Source organism: Acanthopagrus latus, chromosome 11 (assembly GCF_904848185.1).
Source record: "Acanthopagrus latus isolate v.2019 chromosome 11, fAcaLat1.1, whole genome shotgun sequence".
Lineage (NCBI taxonomy): Eukaryota > Metazoa > Chordata > Actinopteri > Spariformes > Sparidae > Acanthopagrus > Acanthopagrus latus.
The window spans coordinates 23,187,035-23,198,086 of NC_051049.1; the positions used below are offsets into that span (position 1 = coordinate 23,187,035).

Genomic DNA, 11,052 nt, shown 5'->3' on the forward strand with positions numbered 1-11,052 from the left:
GTGCCGAATTTCTAAAGAGAATCCTACAATAAAAATCAAATGTACACATCCTCGTCTTCGATGCTGTATCCCTGCACGGCCTGAGAGTTATTCATACAAAACATCACCGTCAAGAAAATGTTTCCTCATCAAACAATTGCAGAATGTTAATAATCCCAAAATGATTTTAATTCTTTCTTAGATTTATTTACAAATAAATTCAGTTTACAACACAATATAGCTACATAGAATTACATATATTTGATCTTCTTTTTTTTTTTATTTATAAACAGACTATTGTTTTCAGAGCTTTTTGTGTCTTGTATGAAAAGGAAGCAAAGGAAGCAAAAAAAAAAAGGGGGGGGGCGAACTTGTGTCCAGTTTGTAGCTTCCGATACAAAAACAAAAAAAAAACAAAAAGTAAAATAATGATCACAGATTTCAAACGGGAACAAATGAAAAATAAAGACAGGTAAAGGTCAAACAGGTAAAATCATTCTTTCTTTTTTTTTTTTCCTTTTTTCTTTTTTTGTTACAAATATTTACAAATATTACCTGTACAGAATCATCTCCCTCTGCCTTTGTTTTCTCTGTGTTTCAACAGTCTTTACATGGCTACAGAGTCCAGTGTTGCTTTATTGATTTGTGCTCTTCACGCTGCCCCCCCCCGGTCATAGTGTCTCTATATAAAAAATAAGAGTTTATTTTCTCTTGGTTTGAAGTCACTGTGAAGGCCACTTGGACACTGCCGCCGCCGTCGCTGAGGGTAAAACATGTCCAGAGATAATATTCGACGGCACGCTGAGGATGGGGGCGATAGCGGCGGAGGTCCGGGTCAGAGACAGGGACTGCGCGCTCAGCAGGGCCGACTGAACGGTCACCGGAGGCCGCAGGAACGCCTGAGCGGCCGGCGAGGACGAGGAGGCGCTCGACACCCCGATGATGTTCTCTATACTGAACGACGGTCTGTTCGACGGCTCTGATTTGATCATGGACGCCGTGCTCAGGCTGTTGAGCTGAAGTTGGAGACTCGGGCCGAGCTGGGAGTTGAACGCCTTTCTGTTCAGCTCGGCCGAGGGCAGGAGAGGGACGCCCGGGGGCAGCATGTGACCCACAGGGGGGATGTACGGGTACTGCAGAGCCGCCGGATGGGTGTAAGCGGCCGGGTGGATCCCGTAGTGCCTCCCGTAGGGGCCCCCGAGGCTGTACGCGCCGAAACTTTGCATCATGAGCGCGGTCTGGTCCCTCAGCATGTCTGGCTGAACCCTCTTGAATCTTTTCCTCCTCCTGAGGAAGCTGCCGTTGTCGAACATGTCCTCCGACGCGGGGTCCAGGGTCCAGTAGTTGCCCTTGCCGGGGTTGCCAGGCTCCCGGGGGATTTTCACGAAGCAGTCGTTGAGGGACAAGTTGTGGCGGATGGAGTTTTGCCACGCCGGGAACTTCTCCCGGTAATACGGGAAGCGGTTGCTGATGAACTCGCAGATCCCGCTGAGGGTGAGCTTCTTCTGCGGGCTCTGCAGGATGGCCATGGTGATGAGTGCGATGTAGGAGTACGGCGGCTTCACCAGGCTGCTTTTGGGCTTCTGGATCCCGCCGCCCGCCCCTGCGCTCTGGTCCTGACCCTCTCCCTTGCCCGTCTCTCCCTCCCCGGAGCTCTCGCAGCACGGACTCCCCCCGCCGGAGCCGATCTCCTCCTTCTCCACCTCGATCTCGTCCTCCAGTTCCTCGTCGCCGGTCTCTCCGCGGAGGTCGTGCAGGATGCCTCCCCCCGGGCTGTCGCAGTCGCTGTCCACCCTCTCCATGCCCTCCTCGTCTCCCTCGCCCACCACGTCGATATCCACGTCCTCCGCCGTGAGCACAGTTTGGCCGGACATGTCGCTGGCTCGTTCGCTGCCTCCAGACAGGGTCATCTCACGGCTTACTCACACTTTTTGTTTGAAAAGTCTACCGGAGCCGAAACAACCGAGCAGCCGGGTGTGATGGGTAAAGAAGGCGGGGGAGCGGCGCGGTCAGTGCGCGCACAAACACACAGACACACACATTCACGCACACGGCGGGTCTTGCTGGACTTCTTGTCGCCGCTGTCAAACGCTGGGATGTGTCCAAAAAAAAAAAAAAAAGAAGAAGAAGAGAGAAATCTTAAAGGCAGGTTGGACCGGCAGCAAGCCAGTCAAGCCGGAGAGAGACTTCAACTTCAAATATTTCTCCACTCGGTAAGTGAGCAGGCCCGCGAGAAGCGGCGAGTCTCTTGCTTCGAAGTTGTTTTGGAGATGTGGCGACTTTTGCGCTCCGGCGTCCCTTCAGCGCGCGTATTTCCTATAGGAGCGATATTTAGAGAGGCAAGTCGGGATGACACATGCTGCTTTTAAAGGCCGGAGCTTTTAAAAGGACTGTCTGATAGATTACTTTTCCCAGTATAAGATATACTATCAGTGCAGGACACGTGGTCCGGTGACGACAGACGCCCCCTCTCCCGTCCTCTCCTCCCTCCACCCTCCTCTGCTCTCCTCTGCTCTCCTCTCTGTTAAACCATGCAAACTGGAGTTGTTTCATGGATTTGTCAACAATGGGACATCAGCAATGCTGCTTTCCGCTGATTTCTGTGTTCGTCCGTCATAGACCATTTAACGGTGGCAGAGGGAGGAGGAGGAGGAGGAGGAGGGGGGAGAGAAAATTGGCCTGCGTGATTGAAAGATCTGATGCGCATTAACGCGGCTGCGTAAAAAAAAAAAGAAAAAAAACAACCCAAATCTTTAACTTTGCTAGTGCAAACTCTGTCCGAGAGCTGCAGAATGAAAACGACGACAGCTAAGTTCACTGAATCCTCACGTTAACTTCCTTTCTGTGTGAGCGTTTTGTTTTGGATGTGAAATTGTGCATGCCCGGGTTTTGCTTCTCTTTTCTGTCTCGCTTCGGTTTAATTTGAACCAGTTTCCCCGTGCATGCTGCTCTGCGTGCGCCAGGATTAAACACTCTCACTCTGTTTATGGTGCATGCCTGGATATTTCCAGCTTTCCAGCCCCGCCGTGTAAATCCAAACCGCGAATGCAAAGCATGAATTGAAGTCTATTTATTCCCGCAGGATTAGCCCCGAAGGTGGGAAGAGTACTGAGCGAGCAGCGGCAGCAGCCAGCAGCAGAGGGGGGGGGGGGCAATGAATGGAGAGAATAAAGAATTTCCTTAAGAGTTCGGATGAGGTGCTAACGACCCCAATCATGGCGCGATTTTGCATTTGAAAAAAGTAGGAAATGCGGGCAGCGGGTGAATGCAAAGAGAGCGTTTATTCACAAGCATGAAGGTGAGCGCTGAAGGCTGGGCTCAGGGAGAGGATGCCGGATCCGATACAGAACATTTGAGGAACTGGTTGAAGGGAGAAGGAGAAGAAAAAAACAAACAAACAAAAAACAAAACCGAGGGCATTTCAGCAGACGCTCAAAGCGACTGGAGACGTGCAGCAAATGAACAAAATAGGGAGATATAATCCGATGTGCCACGAGTTAAACCCTCGATTGATTTTATCGGAAGTCTTTTAACAGGTTAATGGAAATATCCATAACCGACAGAGGGCCAGTTATTTGCGAGAAAAAGCTCCATCCGAGTGAATTAAAACATATAAATAAATGAGACATTAGGTTATTATTCAATTAACGATTACTTCTCAGCCCCAGCACAGTGTGGTCCTCGACTGACACTCAAAATGAGTCCAGAATGGATTTTAATTTAGGAAGCAGGCTCTCGTCTACAATAATAATAATAATAATAATAATAATAATAATAATAATAATAATAATAATATCCTATCAGCTTTGATATCGTCAGTTACATTTAAATAAACGTCGCACATCACCAGTTAATGACGTGATCAGCATTAATTCGTTAGTTTCTCAGCAAAAAGCGCGTTTTCACCAATTTACTTTTGCTTGAAAAAAAAATCCCAACACGGTTATTTATTTATTTATTTATTGTTTGTTTGTTTGTTTGTATCTTATGGTTTCTGGTGTGAGTGTGATCCTGGGGGCGCACAGAGGCGCTCACCTCCGACGCCTCCTCTGCTCCTCCAGGATAAAAGCGGGATTAATCAAACGCTATCATTAATAACGCGCGCACGGGTCAGAGGAGGGAAACGTGGCTTCCGATTAAGACTCGCCTCGTGTTAATCTCTCGGTGACCCGTGTGATCTGCAGGTCCGTCGATACGGACTACTTAGCAGATGAAACCAAGAGTCCGCATCAACTTGTGCGCCGCTCGTCCGCAGGGCGAGGAGAGCGGCGCGTCTCTGCGCGGTGCGGGCCGTAAAACCAGGGAAAATAAACTTTGCTTCAAGGCTGTTTATCCGGGAGGGTTCGTGCCCGGATCGAAAGTGTATCCTATTAAGGATTTCTCGTGCTGGTTTATTTCATTTTTGCACCTCTCGCCGCTGATTTGACACATGACGTGCATTTCTTCAAAGCAGAAGCAGTCAGCTGAACCCTCTGTTGATCCCACTGACCTCTGCGGTGACAAATGTCTCTCCGCTTTTGAACAGAGCAGAGTGTTCCGACCCGAAACGCTCATTAACTCTTCCGTTTGAAATGTTCTGCAGCAGACGAATAAAAGAGCTTTATGAAGCACAATTTGTTGGTTTGCATTTTTTAAAAATTTTTCCTCTTATTTCGAAGGATTTCTAAGGTCACTGTGTTAACCTCTCTCTCTCTCTCTCTCTCTCTCTGTGTGTGTGTGTGTGTGTGTGTGTGTGTGTGTGGAGGGACAGGTGCAGCCACAGCCTCCCTTTAAAAAAAAAAAAAGAATCTCAGAGTCGCAGTGTTGTGTGAAAGGCGGCGTAACTGCTGATATAACCTGACTGAAGCAGCACCGAGAGGGGGTTTCAAACCCGTCCTTCCTGTGATCTTTTGAAGCCTCATAAATCCGCTTTTATACCTCCGCAGTTTGTTAATGAAATGTACGTTTTAAGCACACATGCACGGCTTAGCGCGACAAAACCTTTTAGTATAATAAGCCAACTCGCTCCGGCATGAAACCATTAGGTTGCAGAGGGTTGAACGACAGGAGATGCAGCAGCAGCAGCAGCAGCAGCAGCGGCAGCACCACCTGCCTCACAGGTGATGGAGAGGAAACAGTCAGCACATGTGATCACCACCACCAAGGTCACCGCACAAATAACTGTGATCATAATAATGTGATGCTCCGGTGAGTCCTGTCTCCTCTCCGGCCCCCGTCTGCTCCGCCGGGGGGTCAGAGGTCAGGGTCACCTGCAGGAGACGGCGTCAGGTGTTTGCTCAAGGGCACTTCAGCAGGCAGGAAGGGAGAATTGAGTCGACGTGTCTCAACGAATGAAGGCGATCCTATAGTTATTGTTAATCCGTTCGGTTTAGGAGGAAATGCCAAAATGATTTCACCTGTTTCGATGCTTTTTTTTTTTTGGTCATTTTTGTCTTGGAGGGATTTTCGTCTTGACATTTTCCACACGATGAAAAATCTGCATCCAAAACTAGTGAGCATTCGCATTTTTCAAGGTCGCTTTCCATAAATATGAAACACGTCATACATAAATATGAAAAAACCAGCCCGAATACACGACTGACTTCAGAGGATTTTACTGCAGTTCAAGACATTTTTTTACTGCCCTTTGCACGCGTGCGAGTTAAATGCCAGGGGCCTTCAGCCGGAGAGGTGGATGCGGATTTGGTTTTGTTTTTTTGTAAGGATCGGATGGATTTTGAGCCCCTAGCGCCTGATCAATAATCACTCTCTCTCCTCTTTTTGATCTTTTGATTGCTTAAAAACACGTTGAACAAAGACCTGCCACTGTGCAGAAATATGAAAATGTGTTAGTCTACTAATTTGGATAAATACAAGTTTGCATCTTTATTAATGACCTGACACAAATATCAAAATAAAGAAGTTAGTCGACATCAAATCTTCACATTTAAGTGCTCAAAATACCAACACATGCTTCCAGGACGAATAAAAATCCCCCCAAAACCGAACGTGAATTTTGCTTTTTGCATCGAAATCAGCTGATTTCTTTGAAGGGCAGCTCGTCTCAGTAATTAGACGAGTGATCGGTCGTGGGGGGGCAGCAGCTCCTAAAACGATATGATAAATTAATGGCATTGTTAGCGCGCCTGCGATTACGACCATTATGTTAATTATTGCCCACCAGTCTCCAAATCTTCAGCGTGTCAGATTTAATCAAAACAAGATGTTCTCAAAAACGAAACAAACAACGTCACTTCATCCGCAAAATTGTGCGCCGCACAACAGTTACTCTGCACAAATATAATACATGATCGAATTACATTTTTTTTTCTCTCTAATTGGATTTCTCATGGTGCACGGTGCAGATTCCTCAGAGCTCTGGATTGGAGACATGTGAGCTGGATTATCTTTTTTTTTTCTTTCATTCTTTCTTTCTTGCTCTTTTTTTGGAAATCACCATTTTTTTTCCAGCCCTCTTCAAAGAATCCACTCTATCAACCTGCGACTTTCTGTCAAACAATATGATGGAGGCCATATCTAACCCTCCCTCTGCTGCAGGATGAGCCGGAGCCACATCTCTGCTGCACCACAAGGCACCGAGATCCACCCTCCGTGTGTGTGTGTGTGTGTGTGTGTGTGTGTGTGTGTGTGTGTGTGTGTGTGTGTGTGTGTGTGTGTGTGTGTGTGTGTTGGATACACGGGTGCTTGGTTGTGTACGTGTTGTGGTCCCGTCTACTTGACGTGTGTGTACGCAGACAGCATGATCGGGCTGCACAGCTCCAGCAGGTGATGGAGAAGGACTCACCTCGTGTCTTCACTCACTCCAGCTTTTCGTTCCGTTCGTGTTTTTGGGGATTGACAAGTGTCAAGCGTAAAGTTTCTGTTATGATGAGCTTTCAAATTCAGGGTTCACATTAGATAAGGCCTTTTTACTCCATCAGGATCATGATCTGCAGTTTGCCCACCTACTCATTTGTTGTTTCCTCTAGTAGATGCTGCTGGTTCTATTGAGAAACAGACCTTTGTTTCTTTTTAAGGCGCTGCATTTGCAGAATCAGTCATCAGCTTGATATTTGTCAGGTTTGTCTGCGGCTTGTTTCCATTTTTAAGTTGTGTTTGTATGATCATTTTAGAAATTATCCAAGCGAAAATAAGAAGATAATTAAGCCCCAGATTTAGGCTTATCTTAAGATAAAATATATATTTTAACAAAAATATATTTTTTAAAACTCCCAGCAGTTAAATGCTTTATCTCATCTTTGATAATAATACATTTCAATATAAACAAAATATTATAATTATTATCATTATTATTATTATTTTAAACATTTTCTATAGATTCGTTTCGTCACAATAAATGTCTGGGTAGAATCTTGTCAAAAATGATAATCATCAGTCCATAACGAATATATTGTGATAATACTGGCTGGCGAGCAAATCATACGTGGGTGTTGAGGTCTCAGAGTCTCTCCCTCATTGTCATATCTGATTATTGGGCGATTATTTCCCAGTTAAATTGAGTCACTGCGCATGAATTCGTTTTCATCTCATTTGAGAAGGAAGAAGAAACAAAAAAAACAAAAAAACGGAATAATCCGCAGGTCGACAGGAAAGCAACACCTTCCTGTGCGTATTTATTTATTAGTAGTGTTAAAAAGTAATGATGTCATGTGTCCTGTTCATCAGACCTCTGAAGTCACACCTCAGCGCCTCCCCGCGGCCCGTCCGCCCCGTCCACCGCTGCTCTCCCCCGGCTGCCCGTCAGTGGGAAGCCCCCGCGGGAGGAGGCCCGCATGTAAAACCTCGCGGGCGCTGGTGGGAAAGTGACACCTCCAGCTAAATGCAGCCGGATTACCATGCCAATGTGCACTTGTTAAGTACGTGCAATGTCACCCAGTTTGTGGGCCTTTTTGTCATTCAGATCGGGGCTCAAAAGTTGCACATCAGTGTATCACCGCGCCGTGTGTTGCGAGGATCGGGCTGTAAACGGCGCAGATCGGGCCTGCAGAGGGCATTTAGCACGCTGTCAGAGCACATGCTGCACGAAGCGACAGCGAACAGCGTGCGAATAAGGTGCTGAAGGGCGGTGGTGGCTGGAGGCCAGCAGCACCCACACAGAAATGTGCTCATCCACATGCAAAATAAATAAATAAATAAATAATGAATAAATAAATGATAAAAAATAATGACTAAAAAAATCACTTTCAAGAGCAAACTATTGTGTACTTCAACCGACTGCTTCTATTAAAAGATAACAGACGAATAAATAACACATTTCACGCCAATTACTGCCATTTATCCTGATTTGATTATTTTTAATAGGGGACACTGACACACGTGTCCCAGCTTGTGTACAAAAAAGAAACAGAATTGGAAAAAAAAACAAACAAACCCTGAATTCAACGTGGATCCCAAAAGAGGTGCATAATCTGAGACGCACTCCTCTGAACGCGGGGCACCTTTTTTACTCATAATTCACAGTGAAAAAAAGGGCCAACTCTCATCCAGTGCGACCCCTGAACTCAATATCCTCCTGCCTACTGATGCATACATATATGTAACATCACACTAAATTACCTCCTACAGCCCGCCTGCCCTGCCCATAATAATATTCTTCCTTCACATAATCTGTCAAGATCTTCACAGAGACACTTTACCTCTTCTCGAACCCAATTATAGGAATTGTAGAAGATGAAGAAGATGAGGAGGAGGAGGAGGAGAGGAAAATAAGCTTTAGACTCTGGAAGAGGTGATGTTTTGATTTTGTGATCGACTTGAATGTAAATTTATGTAAAAAAAGAAGTGAACAGTAATGCCTGATGTTATCAAACGTAACTCATATAAAGCACCATATGTCTCCTCCGATGTTTAGCTTGTTCTGTTCCTTGATATATATATATATATATATATATATATATATATATATATATATATATATATATATATATATATATATATATATATATATATATATATATATATATATATATATATATATATAGTGTCCTTGTCTGTTATTCCAGAGGGGAACTGCATTTCCCACATCCTAATCAAAGCCGTTGTGCTGTCTCTTGAAATTAAGGACTGCACCTTTAAATTGTCAATTACTGGGAGGTTAAGTGGACTGAATAGACCCAATGATTCAAATCAGGTGTTACAATTTACTGCACATGGCTATCTGACTTCATTTCATTTTGGCCTCAATCTCCCCCGCATGCAGACAATGAGGTGATTTATCACACAAAGGGAAATATAAACGTGTGTATTTTAGCATCATATATGGGATTGTTGACTAAAAAACACATGTTTGCATTGTTTTAAAGAGAGATTTTAAACTGCACATCAGCTGGCCTTTAATCTTCATGCATCGGGTCAGTCCTCTGAAGAATTAAAAGTCACTGATTTTTTTTAAAAAGCCCCAACATACTCATACACACCCTGCATTGATGGGTTGTTTTAACACTTTGTTCATGTTGTTTTGTAGCATTATTGTTGGGGTATCTACCCAAATTAAAACAGTGTCATTTTAATCCAGTGGTAGTCACAAAATGCCAAAGTTTCCCCCTGAACCTGTAATAATTGTAAGTAACCATACTCAAAGACATGAGTGAAAAAACAGCAGTTTGGTTATTTTGACCCAGCAGTCATGCCATGACATGTATGTCTTTTTTTATATTCACCAAAAATAAAATATGCCATACACGTAGTTGTAAACTGTTGTAATCTACTCTGGTTTAAAATTTACACGCGAGTATTTGTTACTGACTGCGAATACTCTGTGTATTCTTTGCTGTTTTGAGTGTCATATACAGATCATTTTGCACACAAACAAAACAAAAACGTGCTTTAAGGTAAAACAGACGGAGTATCTGGATCCTTTTCTTAAGTAAAAGTACTAATATCAACTGCAAAAATACTACAAGTAAAAATCCTACACTGAATATGTTATCCAAGAATTTATGAGCAGGATAATGTAAGTTAAAAGTATAAGATTTCTGCCCTTGGTGGATGTCGCGTCCTTAGATGTGCATCATGTGTGAGCAGCATTTTACTGAGCTGAGGTGAAGCTAGTTTAAAACTTTTTTACATCCAGTAAGGCTGCAACTAATGAATCGTTTTAATTGTTGATGAATCTGTAATCTATAACACTTTATAATTCTTTTGATTGTTTGGTTTATAAAACTTCGAAAATGTCATCACGGTATGGCAGGAGCTCAAAGTGACGCTTTAAAAATGTTTTCTTTTGTTTAACAAACCAAATCTCAACCTGCTCTGCTCACTTTTACATTATTGTACATTGATGTAGGTTATACTGTATGTGTATTTAAGTATTGTGATGTGTGTTGATGCAGTGTGGGATTTGTGCTGTCCTATGTGTATTTAATTGTATTTCCATATGTATTATATAATGAGTTTTTTTTTTTTTTTCCAATAGCATCCATTGAACACTGTGTGTTTTAATCATGCTGTACATGTTGAAACCCAAACAGGGATCAGAGCTGAAATTTATTAGTAGCTATAAACTCTCTGTGAGGAACATCAGTTGCACTCTTTGTGTTGGGGCTATCGTGTCTGTCAAATAAAATATAAAGTCAAATGAAAAATTATTGAAATTTACTGAAATTCAAGACAAGGAAGACCAACAAATCCTTATTTTTGAAAGGCCAGAAGCATGATAGACATGAAACGTACCATGAAATATGACTTCAGAGATAAATCAGTTGAATAGTTTAAAATTTCAATATTTACAATAAGTTGGCTAATCATTTCACCTCTAATTTTATACACTGTTAGATAGTATGTATCTATAACAATTCATCACATTTCAGAAAATCCTGATTAGAAAAATAACTAGTAATTGTCGTGTAGTAGCATGTGCGCTATTTCCCTCAGAGGTGACATATAACGTGTGAAATGACAGTACTCAAGTTAAGTACAAGAACCTCAGATTTGTACATGAACATATATACATAACTGTCCGTCACTGCAGAATAACTCCATTTTATTTTGGGGTAGATATCCACACAGTAAAATGAAAAATAACTCTCACACAAGGTCAACAGCCGGTGACTTTTAGTGGGTGATTTTGCTCAT

General features: G+C 43.3%; 1 protein-coding gene across 1 annotated transcript; it reads right to left on the reverse strand.

The window, feature by feature from the left end:
- Positions 1-226: 226 nt before the first annotated feature.
- On the reverse strand, positions 227-4,550 carry foxd3 (forkhead box D3). The gene has a single exon (XM_037114259.1). It carries the CDS (start codon positions 1,887-1,889, stop codon positions 702-704), a length of 1,188 nt encoding a protein of 395 aa, XP_036970154.1. The 5' UTR covers positions 1,890-4,550; the 3' UTR covers positions 227-701.
- Positions 4,551-11,052: the final 6,502 nt, after the last annotated feature.

Excerpts from the sequence above, each read along its gene's own strand:
- foxd3 (XM_037114259.1), bottom strand. The coding sequence starts at position 1,889 with ATGACCCTGTCTGGAGGCAGCGAACGAGCCAGCGACATGTCCGGCCAA.